General features: G+C 29.7%; 1 protein-coding gene across 1 annotated transcript in view; it reads left to right on the top strand.

Moving 5' to 3' along the window:
- LOC106471332 (lon protease homolog, mitochondrial-like) overlaps positions 1 to 22,031 on the top strand; it is a 54,546-nt gene that overhangs the window by 10,781 nt on the left and 21,734 nt on the right. The window contains exons 3-11 of the mRNA XM_013931934.2: positions 1,209 to 1,328; positions 3,284 to 3,312; positions 3,669 to 3,850; positions 9,126 to 9,258; positions 14,165 to 14,223; positions 15,624 to 15,707; positions 17,814 to 17,945; positions 19,609 to 19,697; positions 20,360 to 20,498. Of these exons, the coding sequence (XP_013787388.1) occupies positions 1,209 to 1,328; positions 3,284 to 3,312; positions 3,669 to 3,850; positions 9,126 to 9,258; positions 14,165 to 14,223; positions 15,624 to 15,707; positions 17,814 to 17,945; positions 19,609 to 19,697; positions 20,360 to 20,498 (967 nt within the window). The remainder of the gene's footprint in view (positions 1 to 1,208; positions 1,329 to 3,283; positions 3,313 to 3,668; positions 3,851 to 9,125; positions 9,259 to 14,164; positions 14,224 to 15,623; positions 15,708 to 17,813; positions 17,946 to 19,608; positions 19,698 to 20,359; positions 20,499 to 22,031) is intronic.

The raw sequence follows: 22,031 nt of genomic DNA, 5'->3' as shown, positions 1-22,031 counted from the left end.
CAGTATTAGTATTAAATTGATCAATATTAGAATTAAAAAAAACCTAAATAGCCAATTTTACTGGAAGTCCATGAATTCAACAAAATGTGCTTATATCTGTTTTAAACTCTGAAACTCCTCTGTAAACATCCTAAGAAAAAACTCATTTTGTAATTAAAAATGCATATTTACCAATATCTGTAAGATTGAGATATTGCTTACAAATAAACCTTCAAAAATATATTCTCTATATATCAGTTCCCTAATTAATCACAAGAATGTGATTCAGTACAAGGTTCTGCTAAAATACCTTATATCACTATGATGCAGAAAAAAATAAGTCCAACTATAGAAACAGTTGCATACACTGCACAACCCATAGTTACATTATGTAAGGATTGTACAAAACAAGGCTGATAAGTTATGGCTGAAATTTATTGTTAAGGTTTTAAGATATAGTCAGTGTTGTAACAAAAGAAACTAATGAATGTATTCTAAAAATGGAAAAAAAAATGAATAAATTATAAAATTATTTTCTTACCCTCATGAAAATATGTTGAAATGCAAGAGAGCAGAAAATAATTGTTTCTGTAATAATTTAAAAAGTACTTATTGTTTACTCCTGAGATTCCAACAGAGTACAAATTAAAAGAAAGAATAAAATTTGTTTAAAATTGTCAATGTAACCTGAGAGAAATATATAAACAACTGTAAAATTAGTAGAAATAAGAATAAGTGCTCAAAAAATTTATTTCTTAGGATAACCTTCCTCAGGATTTCTGTAATTCCACTACTCAAAGGATAGTATATGTAATATAAAAATAGGTTAGGTACATTATTGAACTGTAACATTAATGTATTTTTGTGGGTCATGTGTGTTTGATTTTTATTAATACAATTCTTTCTTTTTTTCCATGATAGCTGTAAAGCTAATGCTTTCATTGGAATAACATAACAGAAATAATCCAATAAAATCTAAGCTATGAATATTTTATTTTTCTGGAGAAATAATTAAATATGTATTTTATTGTATAGTCATGAACAAAACCTGGTGGATATATTTTTATAGTACTTAAAGCTAATGAATTAAGTACTTAATATGCCAAACTCATTAAATTATTTTTTTAGAAGAAATCTTGTGATTTAAAAAGTTTACCATTGCATTTTTATGACATTTCTTGTTCATGTGTTTTCATAACAAATACTACAAACTGTATTCTTATTTTCAGTAATGAAGCAGAAGTTGTTGAAAACTTATCTGACCTGTACCATGTAGGAACATTTGTACAGATACATGAACTGCAAGATCTAGGAGATAAGCTACGCATGATTGTCATGGCATACAGAAGGTAAGCAAAAAATCAAAACAGACAGTTTTACTGGAAGTCAGTAAATTCAGCAAAATGTGATAATACCTATTCTAAACTCATAAAACTCTCTGTTTTATATATATGTAAATCTTTTGTAAAATTGGTTTTGTAATTAGAAATTCATATATACCAATATATGTAAGAATGAGATAAGATATAATAAATTACAGATTTGTGTATGTGTGGAAACATGCATACTTAAAATGCATCAAGTAAGAATAAAAGCACAGAATCTATGAATAAATAAATCAATGATTGTTCATGGCTTACTTTTTTAGTGTGATTTTGAATTTTAAAAAATTATCGAAGTTGTTTGACATAAAAATGACTAATAACAAGAAACATACATTTAGGTGATTTTTAAAGTAATAGAGGGCTACTTTATTTGTTTGTCTCATGTCTTCCATTTCTTTATTGTATATATATGCTGTGTAAATATACAGCTTCCACTAGTTGTCAGATTATAAATTACACAATAAGAATATACATTTAAGTTTCAAATGAAAGTTGTATGGGGAGGAGTGATAGATTAAGATTTCTAAATATAGTATATCCAGTCTAATTCCAACGAAATGTTACAATTGTACAAAGCATGTAATGTTTGTTAACCTTTTGAGATCATTATAAAGACAGTATTATCCTCCACAAAAATCTGCTTGTATGTACAGTGTTTCATAAACTTTGATTCTGTAGTTTACTGTGTAACCAGGGCACTACATTTTATCTAAGAATTTTCTGGAAATATCTTGGAGTTTTTCCTCTTCTGTTTCTGGACACTTCTAGAGACATTTTTATTTTGAAGTGTAGGAACCCTAGCAGATTTTTATATGCATACACGTGTGTTTTGTACACATACATGTTGATCAGAAGATACTTATAAATCATGTTACAGAAAAACATATGAACAAATTGATTCTGAAAACGTAACGAGAGTTTGCAAATTTTTAAAAATATAATTATAATTATAGAAAATAAAAACTGAGAAAAGAAAGGGTAATATAATATTTGTTGAAAATATTACTGTATCATTCTTCTCATTACCACATTTTTTACTTAATACAAATTTAAAAAATTCTACCTGCTTATAAATTGAAAATGCCTTTTATAAATGTACAACAGAACAGACTATTGAAAATTAATATTGCCTTTAAGTTTTGATGAAACTTTATGAACTCTTAGTCTATTCTCCATATAGTACAAATGGGTAATTTTTTGCCATTTAAATGTTTTCTGACTGATCCACCAAATAAGATATTATATTTTTGGGAGTTTACAGAAGATATTTGGATAACCTTACTACAAAAAAGGACATTTGTCTTACCACAGAAACTATTTGGAATTTTGTAATGTTTGACATTCATAATAAAATAAAGGAATAATGAAACAGTTTAATTTTTTAAAATTGCAAAGAGATCTCTATATCCTCAAACCCTTTCAAAAAGTGTATTTTGAAGATCACTAATGATTTTTGTGTTTTCAATATTTTTCCAGTTCTACCCAAATATCAATTACTTATTTGTTATCATTCATCACAGCAGTAATATTTAGATTGTTACATCAATGAATATCTGTGATGTTCTAATTCTTCCTATACAATATTTTAATTATGTTTTGTCCTTAAAGTTTTTTAAAACTGTAAGGCCTTCTGGTATTGTCAGTACCAACTACCTTGTTTAACAATACAAAATAGATTCACTTAACTAAAAAGTAATTCTACTAAAATGATTTGTATCCAGGCTTTTTAAAGTTTATAACAGTAACTTTTAATATTCTTGTCTCTTTGACTAGTTCCAAAGAAATCTGCAAAATATTTTCCCATTTTCATATATATTTTGTGTGTGTGCTGGTAATGTTTTATATTGTCGATGTAATTTTATTCAAGCAGTTATTCTGTTAGTTATTTAACTTTAAAAAAAATTTTGTTTTTATTCCAGAGTACGTATTCTAAAGCAGCTTTTTGAAGGTATGTATACAAGAAAATAAATAGGCATTAAATTAAGATATATATTATTGAGATTTTAACAATTTTAATGCATAATTATTACAAAATAGTGATGATCATAGAAATATATTGCAAAATCTGCTTGATAATGCAAAGTTTCTATTAAAGATAACTCTGAGAAAGAAAAAAAAAAATCCAATTCAAGCTTTATAACCTAAAAGAGGTAAAAATTAGCCATACGTCACAATTTAATTTGTTTCTTTTCTTTATGAGTTTCTCATACAAATATTAAAGAATTGCTATAGTCTTTCTGATTACCTTAATAGCTGCAGTTTCTTTTCAGTGTTTAATGTTAAAACTGGAATTTTTCTATAAAGAAACTGAAGAAGAAAAACAAAAGAAGAAACGAAGAAGACCAAGACGCCAAAATAATAGAGTAGAAGAGGAAGTCATCCAGGATGATGTAAAACATGATGAAGTTGTTGCATCGTCTCAGGTTTTATTTGCAGAAGTTGAGAATGTAGTACATGAAAAATTTGAAATGACTGAAGAAGTAAAGGTATGGCTAGAATATATATTTTTATTAGCTAATAAAGTATTTGTTCTTTCCTGTTTCAATTTTCTTTACCTCTACCATTATTAAATATTACAAAATAAAGATGCATTTAATTTGTTTTTGTTCACTAAAATTTTTGAAAAATATGATATGCTCAGAGATTTCACATTTTTTTCAACTGCATCAATTTTGAATTAATCCTATGAAAATTTCTGATTAAAGTTCTCTTTTCTAACTCAAAAATTCTCAACCAGAAAGTTTTATCTCATACTGTTAGTATTTCCAACACAAAACAGAATATATTCATATTACTAATTTGCTTTTGCCTAAATAATTTAGGAGCTTATTCCATTTGTCTTTGTTGAATTTTTCAAACTAGTTATTTTTTGTGTGTGCATAATCAGAGAGATATACAGATGTTGAATAACTTTCTCATTCTGTTTTGAGGACTAAAGATTCTGAAACCAATATTATTGTCATTTTGAAGGTAGCCAAGGAGCTCATAGGTCAAAGTTCAATGTAATTTATTTTAAAACCTTATAATTAAGAACTTTGGAAAGCAAAATACTATAAATGTGTTTGACTGATGCAAGTGCACACACACTTTCAACAAATTCAGTTGTGTCTAAAAAATTACTATATTATCACTATTTCATATGATTTTGGGGGGTTCTTTCTTACGTTGACAGCTAAGTAAACAAGACATATCTTTAGCCATGTTCCTAAAGTCAGCTAATTCTTCTACTGGTTTCATGGGTAATCCTTGACTGCTCATCCACCGACGTTTTGCTGCTACAACTCATTGCCATCATTGATGAATTGAAATCCGGAGCATCATCCGACCCAACGAAAACCAATATCCTATGCAGAGGCGGTATCTTCCTATTTATGCAGCCTATGGAACTCTGTTCCACCAGTCACATGCACTACCCCTCAATACTCTAGTAGTCTTTTTTCTATATTCCTAAGAAGAGTTTACCCTACAACCACTCCCGAAGAAATTCGACATTCAGTCAAGACAAAATACAGAACCAATCTCCACAACATCCACAGAATTCATGCAAGAACCACAGGATCACTGACACAGTTCATTAAAATCATCACATCATCCAAAAATATTGCTGATAACATTTTCACTATCGGGTATAGGACTCCGTTTCCACTTCAAAGCAGAAAAAACTCATCTAAAACAAACCCCCTCCGACCCCAGCCAGTATATTCCTGCTTTCACAACCAGTAACCAGCCATACAAATCAATCATGGTTAATCCTTTCATGCCAACCAGAAAGTCGACCCAAATCACCAAAATAGTCTTAATTTCAGATCAGATCACACAAACTGAAACCCAAGACTCTACAACTTTGACCATAGCCTTCATTTCTGCCACACAGCCAAAGCCTTACAAAAGGAAAAAAGGAACCCAAACCCTTCCACCAGTGCCCAATGATGATCATCAGTCTGTAGATTCCTCTCAACTTAATTTACCTTTCACACCTGATTTCTCCAATGACGTTTTTTTTTCCCAACCCACATACACCTCCCAGAAGAACCTTCATTGACCCATCCTGGCTTTTTAGACACACCAATGACACTCATACTCAAACCAGCTGCTCTTTTTTCTGTCGTCCTACCTCCAGTGATGACGAGGATACACCCAATCTAGCCATAAATTCTGAACCTTCTCTAAGCAAACATCCTTTCAGCCATCAGCCATTCCAGATGAGAATCCCATGGCAACTTCAAACCCTGCTAATATCATTCCGTATCTCTCCTTCCTTCCCATACTACTATGGTACTAAAATTTCTCATGTTGTTAAAATCTTTCAAAACTCGGACACTGGTCAAATAGACTTTTTGGCACCTGATCAGTGAAAGTGGGTTTTCTCTGATAACATCTAATTCTAAACATTGGAATTTTAGATCCCCCACAGCCCTGAAGGACCATATGTCCTACAAAGGCTGTTCTGTTTTGAGAAGAACTCCACAAAAGCCAAAACCTGAAATTTTAAGTTTAGCCCCTTACCTACATCAAGGGCAGGGTGAAGAGAAGATAAATAACTACTATGATTGATGACCATTTAATATTTTTAATCAGTATTGTTTATCATTGAAATCTTTACATTATCATTAAAATGCAAAGATTTTTTCCTATTCAGTGTATCTATTTGATTTTTTCTTTGTCAGTTTGGTTGGAATTATCATAGTCTGTTATTACCATTCTTTCAGAATTCTGTAAAAGGACCTTGTAGAGCTGGTAATTCCAAACATTTTATTTGAACAATTGTCTGTTCTGCTGTTTTTTCCCACCCTGTTTCAATAAAAAAGATTGACTTGGTTAATATTTGTTCTTTTAATGTAGAGTTTCAGTGCTCCAAGTTTGTGGTAACTTTTAACCTTCTAAAATTTTGGTCTTAAAAATTTCCCATCTTAACTCATACATCTTCCAGATTTTTCTTCTGTTGGCGTCTACTTCACAGATAAATCTTTCCAGCATTTTCAAGTTATAGTTGTGATCAGATCTTCCCCAAATTTCTTAAAGATGCCTATGATCTCATTTTTGGCTTCAAAACTTGGATATGACATTATACGTTTCTTATTAGAAATGTTGAAGAACTTTCCAGTCAGCTTTAGAGAAAGCATGAAGGCAAAATATTCTTCTGCTTTACTTGATACCATTTGCCTAGCATCTCTCAACTTTATTTAACTGATTGTGAGTTTTCTCTTGGCCTGTGATGAAGGGAAGTTCACCCTGGATATGGTTGTTTGGGAAGAGATCCATCAGAAGGATGAGAATGTTAATATCAGGAAAGAGTATGTCAATGTCACAGACCTTCTCATCTGAGCTGCATTAACCATACAGAGCAGAATCAGCATGTCTGCTTTCTTACTTGTTTTCAATAGTATCAGGATAGAACAGGTTGGATTTGTTAGTGTTTGTTTATGTCTCATAGTTAACAGTTAAACTCTTGTCACTCTTTGAAAACTTATGAAGCAAAACTTTTCCTAGGTATTCTTTGAGTTGGGCTTTACTATCAATGTGTGAGAATAAAGTTTAATGTTCATTAAGTCACTGAAGATAAATTTGACATGGCCCACTGCTCCTTTGCTTCACGTGTATGCTTTGAGAGATTTCACAGTACCTGTCAAAGGTTACTCTGCCTTCTTGTTATCCAACCAACTTCTTTGTAATATATAGAACAAAAGCTCTGCAATGTCATGGCATGTTGCCATCTCCAGCCCCTTTTCATGGCTTGAGGAATGTCATCGTGTCACTGATACATACCTTGTTTCTGCTCAAGGCCAGCAGAGAATTTTGTTAAACTTTTTCCATGCTTCCAGACCAATTCTTCTCAATCACACTATTAATGGAACTCCTTTCTGTTGGTATAAGAAGCAGACCATCAAAGAACAATCTTGTCTTTAATTGACTTAAAACTAGTACTTTTTAATTGTTTCTCTGAGAATAACTATAAATTTAGGACATGTTTTTTGGGCCATAAAAAATCCTTGCCAGGAACTGCCTATCCTCTTCTTACCAACTTTGCATGTGGTCTTCTTTTGCCATTTGCTGAACATCTTCAGCTTTATCTTCTTGATTAGATCTGAGATTGTCTTTTCTACCATGTCAGTCACCATTCAACATCAAACAAACTAAAAATTCAACCTGATTCTTGCCATTGCAGAAAATAATGTCCATTTTTGCTTCTTTGGGAACTACTGTAGATGAAACACAGTTCATAAACCCTGTCTTTGAAATCAAGGAATTTACACCATAGTGTTTGAGAATGCTACACTTGATATTTTTGGCATTTATGAATATTCTCATAGCTATTAATCCTATGAACTGATAGTGCATTTTAACCATAGCATAGTGGCTCATAGAATGTCTCTGAGTTTTTGTTTTTCTTTTTTGTCAAGTACAAACTTTTAGCTCATAGCTCCATCATCTCTTGACTGATTTGAGATCTAATTACAGTTTTGGACTCAGGAGGGCAAACCTTTTCAGTTGATGTATTTGACCATGCCCAAGGTCTCATAGATTAATTTATTCTAATCGTGCCTAAAATAATTCCAATTTGAGGGTAGGCTGATTTTGATGAGTAATAAAATTGAATCAGGTATGTGCATGTCCCACGCTTGGTATTACTAGCACACAAAAAATATAGCTAATAAAAAGGAAAATACCGGTCTCATAGATTCATTTACTCTAATCTTGCCTAAAAGAAGTTCAAGTGCCATGGTTATTGAGGATTCCCTCTTGTTTTATGATGATGATGGTGGATGCTTGTCGTAGCTGTCATGAAACTCAATGACAATGTGGATGAGCTTGTGTGCAATCAAGAAGAACCTATTTATCGCTACTTCATTTTCAATGATGCCAGTGACTTTGGTTGATTTGATCTCTTGCTCTGGAGTTTGATCAACAAAGAGAATAGTGAATTGGGTTCCTGATTTTGTGGTAACAAAATATTCATTATTCATACTTACAGATAGTTCGTTACTGGACAAAACTAATATCATTTTCAGATCAGTCAGACTGCTTAATCCTGGTCCTCCATTAATACACTATTTCCATCTGTGATTGTTGGACTTAAAGCTTAACTGAACAGCTACAATGCACAACACTTCAAAGTACCACTAGTTGTCACAAATGACATTCAGTATGCTTTGCTGTGTTCAGTACCAGACAGCTAGATCAATTTTAATGTAAAAAATGATAGCCTCTGAGAGTATAGGAAGCTACCGTCTTAAAAATAGCATATTTACTGGTTTTACAAATATAATATTTGGAGTTTTTAACACTAAAAACCTATGAATAGATGTATAACATTATTTTCTATGTCAAAATATGTGGAATTTTTAAGTTTTTTTGCAAGAAATTATAAAAAACTGATAAGTGAAAAGCTTTCAATTCAGTAAACCCTTGATTTCAAATCTGAAATGGAAAAGTAAAAGAAAAGCAGAAATTTGGTCTTATGTGATTTTGATCACAACCATTTTACAAAATAAGAAGAATGTAGGAATTTAAAAGGTCATCAGCAGATGCATTTTGTTGAGTAGTTGTTTTTTATATGTGAAACTTTATCAATCTTGAAATGTTTTCAAGTAAAGTGCACAAATCACAGGTTAAGTCTTTACATTGAGTTATTTGTAACTGATATTTATTGAAACAAAAACTATTTGTAAGTTGTAGCATATCTGTATATTTATTTTTGTTCAAGATAATGCTTATAATAGAATCTAATTTGTGTATGCTCTGTATTTTTCATAATTTTAGGCTTTAACCCAAGAAATAGTTAAAACCATTAGGGATATAATTGCATTGAATTCTCTGTATCGAGAGTCCATTCAACAGATGATACAAGCAGGGCAACGTGTTGTAGATAATCCTGTGTACTTGTCTGATCTAGGTAGGTTGTAAAATATAAAAATCATAATCTTATTTTCTTAGTCCAGTAAATTTTATGTGCAAACCTTTCAAGGTTTTCTCCAGCACTACATATTTTATGTGTAACAATAAATAGTACACGTTATAATTTTCCTGATTAATAAAAAAGCTCTTAGGGAACCTTGCAAAGAGGACACAAACAATGTATTATAAAATTTTTATCTTTGAATAAATTATATAGTAGATAAATAAATTATGTCTTCAACTGACTTCTTATTTGCTTACTTTATCCCTATGACTACCAGATCCTACAATTTGTAAGACCAAATGTTGCTATCATTATATTTCATTCCCAAAATAAAACTAATGGATGAAATTGTTTGAAATTTGACAAGGACCTTCCTAAAAGTATGTAGTTTCAGGAAAATAAGATATTTAATTTTTATTTTTTTTTCTACTACTAATCAAAAGTTTTTATTTAATGTAGTTATTTGCACATGGACTCTGAATAGTTCACCTGCAAGGTTATTTTCTTATTTAGTATAAAAATACTATTTGGTATTTTACAGTTTTCACATTTTGGTTGCATAATCTCTAGAACCTTGTAAATGTATATCAAAAGTTTTTGAGGTAAATGTTTATATTTTATTTTCCATTTTCTTTACTATATCACTAACTCTAGCTATTATCATCAACATACTGTGCAAAGAAATGTAGATATGTACTTACTTTTTATCTCTTCATTGAATAATATTAAAATATTATCTTATTTGGATCATATGCATAATTTCATGTTTTTACACTTTCATTTATAGTTTATTTTTAATGTTTTACTTTCCTTTCCAATTCTTTATCTTTTATTATTTATGTTAAAACATCAACTGGTTCCCACATGCCATATAACGTTATGATCAGCAGAGATGCTTTAGCCTCTGGCAAGATGTTTGAACTCTGCTATTTTTATACTCCTTTACAAGCGAGGCAACAAGTAGAAAAGCTTAAATAACCATTAAACCTTTCAAATATGAATTTCTAAACAAATAATATATAATCAACTAAAATATAAAAGTAAAACCTAAATGCAATTTAACTGTCTATCAGACTAATATGTATAAGTTGAGAAAAAATTGTCAAGCATTAGGGACACTGATCTCAACAATGGACTTAGAGGCAGTTCACTTGTCGTTTGAAAAATAATTTATCATCTACGTTTCTTTCTATACCTGGAGAGATAAATGAGAAGTCTGCTATTTCTATTGGTTATAACAATGCCATTCAAGTCTAAAAAAAGACTGTTGCTTACCAACAGGTTACTTTTGCAATGTGGGCATGGCATCTACAATAAAGGAGAAAGAATTAAGCTCTTTCTTGGAATGTTAGCCATCGTAAAAGGATACTAATGTTTACACTTCAACTTGTCTAGACTGTTGTAAAGGTACTGAGACAAAATTGAACAGAAACATAAGTAACCAAATCTAAGAAATTTCAACTGCATGTGAATCATGTGATACAAAACTGAAGTTTTGTTCATTTCAGAGGTTTCTTTCGAAATAAAGGAATAATAACTTGGACAGTATAAAACTTTATATTATAATATATTTGATAATGCTTATTTCATTAAAATACATTGACAGTAAATTGGTTTAATTAAATTTTGAATCTAACGCATTAACGCTTTGTGACATGTGCAGAAAGGTATATGACTCTCTCAACATGGGCTCAGTCAATTTGACTGACCACGTGACCTCTTTGTACTCCTTTAAAGTCTTTATAGTTTTGATGCTACTAACTTTTAATATAGTATGTATATCTTCACAAAATTTGGTACTTTCAGTAAACATTATGTCTTTCACTTACGAAAAATCATATTTTTAGTGAAGTATTTTTAATAAACTAAAAAAAAGATTTGTTTGTGAATGTATCAAGTTTTTTTTTCATGTTAAGATTAAAAATTTGAAAAATCTCAAATTTAATTTGCATAATCTCTAAATACATTTCAAAAGTTTGTTTTCAGTAAAACTTTATATTTTATCTGTTATTTTCTCTTCCCTAACTCTATACAGGGTTGGTCAATTTGACCGACCTTGTAACCACCAAATAAAATCAAAATAAATCTAGATTACCCTTTTTTCTTTCTAGTATAACTTCAAATTGTAACATGAAACTACATTTGTTTGTCCTAAGTAATTTTAAACACATAACAGTATACATCTATTTATACTTAAATTTTATCATTTTATTGTCTTTTGAACCACGTCTAACTACCACTATTCATGCCATTATAAGTTGTAAATCACTTGGGGAATGTGGAGCTCATGTTACACCATTGAATTACATTACCCATGAGCTCCTTGTATGTATGTCTCATGAAATATTTTTATAATATTATTATTTATTTTACTTATCTAATCTTAAGTAACCTAAAGAGATTCATTATTTTTTTTTTCATTTTAGTTACTTTTATAATAATAAATAAAGAATAAGTGTGAAAAACAAGAAATAAAGTACTTACCCAGGTCTTTTACTTTTTATGTCTTATTCTGATGACATTTATCCCTACTTTTTTATACTAATGGTTGTAATGCACTAAATAATTTTTATTTAATTAAATAATGCACCAAAGAACATAGAATAATAACATGCAAAAAACAGACAGTGTCCCATAACTATCATAATTTATTTGTCTTCCTAACTGTGTGAAAAGAGCCATTAAAATAAGCTCATCAATGTGTTTTCCTTGGGAATCAAACTTAAACTGAAAGAGAAATTTACAATTCTGTTTACTGAAAACAATGTAATATACTACATCATTTGATAGATGAAAACCTTGGCTTTTTATTAAAAGTTAAAAAGTGTAGCCATTGTTAAAGGGTTAAAGCACAGTGTTTATTTCATTGTATTGTTTTATTAGTTTTGAATATTTTCAAGTAATAGCTTATTCTGCTAGTTTAACACTTGAGTTACATTCCAAATTCAGTATTGTTTTGTTCTCTGGAACAAGGTTACTTAAAGTATAGATATGATGCATTTAATGTGTTAACATGCAATAGAGAACAGGATCTTTACAACATTTTAGAGTTACAGTTTTATTAGAGCTATATCAGGTCATATCAGCATAGTAACAAGGAACATCATTCAATGGAACTTTATAGGAATAGTTGGAAAAGTTTGCTTAGTGCAACTTCTATTTATCTATCTATCTATGCATCTCTACACTTTTTATTGCAAAATAATGCTTGAGTAGTTTCTTCACATTTATTAAAATGTAAGTAGTGATATTTTATGTGTTTGTGAATGTCCTTTGGTGGGTCAGCGGTATATTTATGGACTTACAATGCCATAGTCCAAGGTTCAGTTCCCTATGGTAGACACAGCAGATAGCCCAATGTGGCTTTGTGCTAAAACAAACACACAATATTTGTGAAAATACATATGAGTTAAAAGTTTATTTTCATAATAGTTAAAAACCTCGTTTAGCTATAAATGTCAAATTAATGTTTGTTACAGATTCATAAAGTATAGTATGAATAAAGTGCAAAAGAAGTAATGAAATTGAATGATTGTATACTAAATTGAACTAAACCCTTTTGCTTTAACTGTAACAACTATACACTTTTTAATTCCTGTAAATCTCTCTTAGTCACTCTTCATGTGATAGGTATAAACAAGATAGCCAAGATTTTGTATATACCTTTGATAAATAGTTTTGGAAACTTACTTAATTTAACCCTATGGTCCTCAGATTCGCTATCAGAGAGAAAGTAATGTTGCTCTCATTACACTTCATTACAAAAATAAAACTAGTGGGTGAAATTGTTTGAACTTTGATAAAAAGGCTCCTAAAAGTATGTAGTTTCAGAAAAGATTTAACCAAACAAAATTGAAGGCTATAAAAATTATGGTTTGTCTGAGCAATGACGATTTTAATTTCGTGTTACTGTAGGGATGGTGGATAAAATAGAGAATAATAGATACCTGAAGAAAATGTGTCACACTAGGGGAAATTTAGTTGTTTTTTTAAATATTGCCCTATAGAATTAAGAACTTAAAACTTATATACTATTAAAATATGGATTATTATCTAAGATTTTATGCTATACTAATTGGTATAACATAAACAAAAAAGTAGTTTAATAAAATTGTGAATGTAAGACACTAAAACCTTGTGTCATGCTTAGTAAAGTATACCCGGGGTGATATTGTTAATTGTAGCTTTCTATTTTATTGTACAAAATGTCATGATTATTATATATCAGTATTGTATAACAAGTAATGACAAACATATTTTCCAAATAGGATGTAGATTTTAGTATGAGCTCAATATTTCTAATCAGCATTTGCCTTGAAGGACTTTGTTTTTCAATCATTAAATTGCATATGAGTAATTAAAAGTGAGTAATCTTAGACTTATATTGCAAATTCTGTTTATCAACAAAATATTATATTTTGTGATTAAGGCTAATAATGTTATTGTTTGCATATATTAATTGACATTATTGCAACTGTAAACAGTGTGTTATTATCAGATAACAAAGTATTCTTTTTAACTTTCTCATACTGACAGCTAGTACTAACAAGCTCAAAATTTGAAATAATATTATCTCGTATAGTACCAGATTTCAAATGATAATATCATAGGTTAATACTATTATTGTGTGTTTTTTTATGATGATTGATTTTCCTCCTAATTAAGAAGGTATATTACTCATTACTAGTGCTTGATGCATGTTAAACTTGTATTAAAGTTTTTCTTCATTACCCATTTAAGCCGTCTCCAGCCATTATTACTCTGCATAGAAAGTTTGTTAGCAGTATGAAATAATCTAAGGTTCTAAGTATTACAAGATTATTAGTAAAAATGTTTTTTATCAATTTTACCTTTATAAGAACTTGGTAATCTTGTGTTTAATAAATGTTGTGTGATATAGGTGCAGCTTTAACGGGAGCTGAACCTCAAGAATTGCAACAAGTGTTAGAAGAAACAAATGTAAGAAGTTACATATTTGGCAGTTTTTCTGAATGATGAGAAAAGTTATTTCAAATGAAATAAATAATTTTATATTAATAAAAATAATTCTGATAAGTAATTACTAAAATACAATTTATAAAAATTGCAGTTCACCAACTTGATCACACAAAAATAGTTGTCATTCAAGCAATTAATGACATAAATAGGTCTCAACTACTACTATGTCTGTCATATTCCAACCAGTCTGATGAGCCCTGATATCGGAAACAAGGCCTCATCAGTTCTGGATGTAGCAGATATAGATAGTATGGTTGACATATTATTACATTCTTCTTTAATTACATTCTTTCTTAATTATAAGGTCTTATAAGTAAAATAAATTATTATTTTTTATTGTTGAATTAGCTTGTCAGTTTTAAGTATGCATTTGTTGCATTAAATAGTTGTAACTATTTCCAGGAAAAAATGAAACTGTCAATAAATTCTTTTTTACTGTTAATCCAAGATCATGTTGTTACATTTAGCAACCAGTAATTTTTATAACATTTCCATTAGTTAATATTTTCTAAGGCAGTAACATATCATAGCTGTTTCTTTAGCCTTTATATTCCCATGACAACTATAAGTGCAGATTATCTTATTATTCAGCAACTTGTAATGTAGGTGACTTTCACCTGTATTTACTCAAAATTCCAGTACATCTTATTACTTAGCTAATGTATTTCTCTGCAATCTTATATTTTATTGACATTGTTTTATGAAAACAACCTCCTGGTTGAAGGTTGGCCTTGTGGTAGAGCTCAGAATTTTAGATTCAGCAAGTCAGGTTCAAGTTCATGCAATAAAATATTTCTTGCACTTTAAATTATGGGTGCAAAATATAAGTCAATTTATTGGTGTGGATAGGGTGTTGTGGACTTGCCGGCCTTTCTTCTGGTCGTCAGTTGAAAAGTAGGAATTGTGAGAGATATCCTTAGTAGCCTTGCCATATATACAAAAAACGCTAAGCCTAACAATCCCACACATATGTTCAAATAATTCATTATGCTATATAAAAATTATACAAAAAATTATTATAGGAATATGGAAAAAGTCCATCTACTTGAACCACTTTCTTAATTGTCAGTTTCGGGTTTTTCAAAAATCATTCTTCTGTGACTTATAAAGAAATAATATGATATAAAGTGCTTTGTGTATATAGAAAAAAGTATGTTAATTTTGAATTTTTCTAGTAAATGCTTTCTAATCTTTCATTCCTGAGCAATTTTGTTTTTTAAAAAGAATTGTGTTTGTAGGTCAGTAAAAATGATATTCACTTGAAAAACACATTACTTAATTATAAGCATTTGATAAAAACAACATGATTAACTTTATTTTTATATGGAAATTTGTTAAATAAATTAAGTTTTTTATCTCAGGTACCAAAACGTCTTCTTCTAGCTCTGTCGCTGTTAAAGAAAGAGTTTGAATTGAGTAAACTTCAGCAGAAAATTGGAAAAGAGGTACAATATTCTTATTGTAAGAGATTCTAAGACATGCAACACTTTTGCTCAAAATTTTTCATGTGTATTTAAAAACATTTCTAAATTTGTGTGAAAAAAATTAAAAATCTTCTTTGATTGTTGTCAAGAAGCTGTTTTTCTGTTTTCCTCCTGAAACTATGGTACATTTCCTAAGAACAAGTCAAGTGAAAAACTATTTTGAACAAGTAACCTATTAGAACAATGTTTTCTCTTGTTTATGAATTATACAAAAAATGTTTATATAATCATTTTGGTTGTTTTTCAGAAACTTTGCACAAAAACTGTTGAATGACATTCTTCATTTGTTACATAACACTTAAACATTGGTGTTTGAATTTTAAAAAACCTCATTTAGATTTTTAAAGTATGATTGATGTCTGGTTATTATTATTGTGGTTTCTGGTGATGTTGTTTTTTGTTTGGTTACTGGATGTTGCCCTAAACATTTACCAAAAAGCAAATACAATATAACCTCTGGAACCTGAATATATTAAAAAAATAACATCTACTAATTATTAAGGAACATTAATTCCTTAACTTTAAACATTATTTTCGTGAAGTCCGTTGGACTAAGTAGGTCAGTTCTCACTACTTTGTTGTTGAAATTATACAGTAAAGGTTCTTTTTAATTTACAGCCACCAAACGTAAAAAAAAACTGTGTATGCTCTACAGAGTTGCTGAATTCTTGAACATTTCTGATAATAATATTTGCAACAAATCTGATAATTTCTGCATTTTTATGAAGTTCATAGCGGGGCCAGGTGGTTAGGGTGCTTAACTCGCAATCTGAGGGTTGCGGGTTCAATTCCCCGTGCCACCAAACATGCTTGCCCTTTCAGCTGTGAGGGAGTTATAATGTGAGGGTCAATCCCACTATTCATTGGTAAATGAATAGTCCAGATTTAGAGGTGGGTGGTGATAACTAGCTGCCTTCCCTCTAGTCTTTCACTGCTAAGTTAGGGACAGCTAGTGCAGATAGCCCTCATGTAGCACTGAACAGTCCATATGTCACTATTTTAGTGTTGAAATTAAATATTATATATCTGATATTATTTAGAATTAATAAAATAAATGAGAAATATTCAATTAAATTGCTTAAACTATGATTTATTGTTTACTTCATTAAAACCACCACTAGTAAACTGCTTTTAATAAATCTTTTAAACATGGGTGAGAGTTCTCTAGATCCAAATCTCTCAAAATGGCCTTTCCCAGACATGATTACAAAGCATGATCTAAATTTAATGTGAAATAAACACATTTTGTATTTTATTGCTAACACTCTTCAAATGGTTATAGGTTTAAACTTCCAATTATTTTAATTTTTACAAAGAAAAAAGTTATACTTGGTTAATTCAGTGATATGTTTTTTATGTAGCTAGTAGCAATGATAATAATAATAATATGGCATACCTATGATATTAACAATAATAATAATATAGTATATCTAAGCTAGTCACTTTGGTTTATTGTTCAGCATCATTCTCATTGGATGATTAAATTTTCAATGAAATTAGATGTTCAATTGAAGTTTTAAAAATTTTACCTAGTCTCGTGTGATTTTCAGTTGGTCCATCTAGTAACTTGACAAGCTGTAACTGATTTCTGAATTTCTTTTTTTTTTCTACAAAGTCGAGTTGAAATCTCATTCTGAAAGTTATCCAGAATGGCTCAGAATACATCTGAGAACGTGCACAGCCTTAGAGCTTTTGGATGGCTAAGCAGCTTCTCCCCCTCCCAAAACAACAACAACAAAAAACTAGCAAATAGTGTTTTTTTTCAGTCAATATGGTCATTGGGGGGTAATTTCACCCATATTTAAATTCAAAACATAAATTATATTAGATAATTAGTCTTGTGTAATGCCTCTTGCTTTTGGTCAATATTTGTTTTAAATGTTTCTGAAAAGAAAATAGTTAGAAATATAATTCAATCCCTGTGAGCTGCATTAAAAGTTAATTACTTGGAAGGAGTCTGATCACTTGATTGGTATTGTTCGACCACTAGGAAATACAGTTACTAAAAAAAAAAACATTTTTGATTTGAATCTAAGTTTACAAGATCTCGTGTTTAATGTTTATCAGGTGGAGGAGAAGGTGAAAACGCAACACAGAAAGTATATGTTGCATGAACAACTGAAGGCTATCAAGAAGGAATTGGGGCTTGAAAAAGATGATAAAGATGCTATTGCAGAAAAATTTAGACAGAAATTAAAGGTCAGTTTTGATAGAATAAAAAATGTTAAAACTAGTGAGGAAGTTAAAATAAACATTGTGGATATAGTAAATCCTTAGCTAAGATATAATATATTGGGATGATAGGGTATCTGACACACAAAAAATGTGGTTTTTGTAAAGGATGGTGAATATTATACTCACATTATTGAAATTTTCAATGTGATTAATTATGTAATATGTGAGAAATTAGATTGGATAAAAAATTAAGAGTACAAGAGAGAAAGGAAGGAAAATAATTCAATGAATTGCACATCATGACTTTGAACTTTGGCAATTTAAATATCATTGCAAGTGATTTAATATGAAATATGTATTAAAGCAAACTAATTATGTTAATTACAGGCTTTCTATCATTCATTAAAACTTGGCAGTGAAATAACAGAAACAAAATAAAATAACACATTAAAAAACAAGTGGCAAAGTTTGCTGTTATTAGGTTATATAAGTTTTGGTAAAGGTACAACCAGAGTAGCTGAGAAGAAAAAATATTTCTTTGTTATTGTAACTTTTTGGATGTTTGTTTCATGTTTTCTAAGTAAAGGCAGTTGTGAAAGTAGGCATTGCTTACAAATGGGAGTTTGTATATGTTCTTTTATAACAAAATGGATTCTCCTCTCTAAAATGTGTGTGTGTGTGTGTAAGGCATGATGTTACAAAAGCTGTGAATCTGACGAATAAAAAATAGCTACTTCAGAATTTACTCTTATCGAGAATTGTAATTGGTACTTTTTCACAACTTGTGTGTATTATATATTTATTTAGGAAATATTTTGATGTTTGATATCCTAATGATTGAATTATTCATTTCAAACTAATATATTACCCTAGAATATGTGATGAATTTTTTACTAAGAGACTATTGTTTTTCTTTTGTTTTTCTTTAAAAAAAATATTTGTTCAGTAACAAAAACAGTTATAATTAAATGCATTCAATTTGATAATTTTTGTTTTTAAGTCAGTTCTGTTGGACTAGATGGCAGCATCTATTAGCCATAATAAGGTTCATAAATATGACACACAATATAAATATATATATGTATGTATTTATATTTTAGAAATACAATGAGTTTTAATTTGTTGGCAGCATATTAAATCAGATATACTGTAAAAGGTATTAGTCATCTATCCTATGTAAAAAAAAAAAATGTTTGACAAAAGTTCCTTAAAACAAGTGTTGAAACTCAAAAAATTTCAAAATTATCAAACCAATTTCTGTGAATCCTAAGCATTAAAACTGGCCAAATATTATTGGATAATTTTTATCATAATAAGACTGGTAATATTGTTTGATGTTACATAAAATATTTTCAGTCTTAATGTAATGTAATTTTCACAGTCTGTTACTCAGTAAAATAATTGTTGCATTATGAAAAGCAGGTTATATTAATTTACATAGACTTGCATTTATTAAATAATAAAAGAATTTAGTACACTTGTGTGGCTAATCAAAACCTATCAATGACTGAACAAGTTGAATATCATTTTCAGGCCCTTAGTTAGATGAAGTTAATGTTGTGTAAACATCTAAAAGTTTAAGACAACAAAAGCATTAAAATTTATTAAGTATTTCAAAAACTAAAAATAATCATTTTAATTTCCAAGTGCATATAGTTCACTAAAACCATGCTTTGTATCTTTTAAGGAATTAATAGTCCCAGCACATGTAATGGAAGTGATTGAAGAAGAACTAAATAAGCTTGCATTTTTGGACAACCATTCTTCAGAGTTTAGGTAATATCATCATTCAACAAGTCTCTTATGTTGTTTGTACCTTCTTGTTAGGCCCAGTTGTTTTATTATATTACAACGAAGAAACATCATAACATGCTATAGTTTATTGTAATATCAGTGAATTACATTACTAACTGTAGGGTATTTCCAAAAAGATAGAAGTTTTGTAAAAAATCTGTTATCATTAGCACAATTTTTATTAGGAGAAAATGTTACTGTCTTTTTTAAAATTTACTTAGAATTTCTGATAAAGGTAAACAATTTTTGTTTTTAATTCCAAAAGTTTAATATATATATACATTATGTTTTCATTTCTAAGTTCCTATTCCTTTAACACAGTTAGAATATAACCTTAAAGTAGAACAAATTTATATGTCTCTTTCCTTGTTTGATCGTTTCCACAATCGTTATTGCCTGTGGCCAAACTATTATTAGAATGAACTTTACAGAATATTTATTTAGAGAAATATGAAAGTGAAAATTGTGAAATAAACGTATTGATTGCACTAATTAACATTTGTGTTGTTTTTATAAATATGTATCAAAAATGTTTTTAATTACAAATATTTCTAAGCTGTATTGGATTTTGTCATCACAATAACCTTGTGCAAGTTGGTATTTGAAAAGTTAAGTATTTATTTTATTAATTTTTTCCTTGTAAGTGTGACTCGTAACTACCTGGATTGGTTGACAAATATGCCATGGGGAAAGAGTAGTGAAGAAAACTTGGACCTTGAAAGAGCTAAGGAAATCTTGGAGAACGATCATTACGGAATGGAAGATGTGAAAAAACGCATCCTAGTAGGTTAAAAATGGGTTAAGTTTTTTATCATTATGGAATGGAAAATATGTAAAAAACACATCCTAGTAGGTTAAAAATGGATTCATTTTTTTATCATTATGGAATGGAAGATGTGAAAAAACACATCCTAATAGGTTAAAAATTGGTTCATTTTTTTAAACAAATTAACTTTATAGTTTGTTAGACTTTTCTAAATATAATTATCAAAAAGTATTATCTTTTGGCCATAAAGATGTAGAGATAGGATTATTACAAATGATAGATGTAACATACTAGGTTTATAATATGTAAAATGTCTTATACACTACATGGTTTCTTTAATCGTAGTACTGCTTAATGAAAATGTTAATAAAAGTGTCTCATCTTAAAAATAGTTCTTTCTCTCTTTTTGTTTTATCAGATAGCTTAGTGGTCACTTAAATTAAAATATTTTTAAAGTTATTCTGTACTTGTCTTAAAAACTGGAATAGTGAAGCTATTTTTGAGGAAGTTTATTACAAAACAAGTGTATTTTGAGTAGTTATTCTGATTTTATATATACATATAAATATATAGAGAATTGAAAATAGTTGGTTTATTAAAATGGCATCAAAAGTATAAAGGGAAATACAAAAGGCAATACTAAAATTAGATGAAAAAAGTAGTTATGCTTACCATGTCAAAACACAAGATCATACTAGCTGACAATGAAGTACAAAAGGTGTAATTTTAAAAGCAAAACACCTGCAGTAATAGTTTTCAAAAGCACTGGAGATACCCTTTCCATTAGACATAATCCAAATAATGCCAGTAGAAAAGACAGCTTGCAAGGGAAATCAAAAACAGGCTGAGGTTTAGGTATTAAATCCAACAACTTCTCAATTGCATTTATAGCTGGTTTTGGGCATTGTATTTGCCTCTGATCATAAAATTAGAGTAGAGATAGCTGTTAATAAAAACTATACATTTCTACATTTATAAACATACAATCTCCATCCATGGACTATTACAAAATAAGAATTATAAATACCTACCTGAATAGGTCAGTAATAATTAAGCACCCATCTTCCACCCTAATAAAAACCTTTTGCCTTTTAGTGTTGCATGTATGACCAGCTAACTCCTCCCACAATTCTGGAGCTAGTACGACCAAACTTGGCATGTGGACTCCAGGGTGTTGCTATCTATATGGTGTAGCTCCTCTACTAAGTGGAATTAAAATGCACCCAGAAAGTCATCTAGGTATGATGGAGCCTACAAGTTGGCTTTGAGGGTTGATGAATTGGATTTTGTTTGTGTACATCACCAGGATCCAAGGAGTGCATCATATTTAAAACTGTTTTCATACTCCTACTCACAAGCTAGCAAGGCCAAACCTTGCAGGCAGTCTCAGATACCATGGGCAAGTGTTTTGAACAGGGTTTTTTTGGGATATGGAACCCCCCTCCCCATCCTTAGAGTGGGGGGTCCATAATTTCCAAAAAATACCCTGTTACTTTTACAATTACTTCTAGAGCTTGTTTGATATACTGGGGTATTTTATGTTAGTATAT

The sequence above is a fragment of the Limulus polyphemus genome, unplaced genomic scaffold (assembly GCF_000517525.1).
Source record: "Limulus polyphemus unplaced genomic scaffold, Limulus_polyphemus-2.1.2 Scaffold111, whole genome shotgun sequence".
NCBI lineage: Eukaryota > Metazoa > Arthropoda > Merostomata > Xiphosura > Limulidae > Limulus > Limulus polyphemus.
Note: the sequence above shows the minus strand (reverse complement) of the source record. Positions and strands in the feature narration are given on the sequence as shown.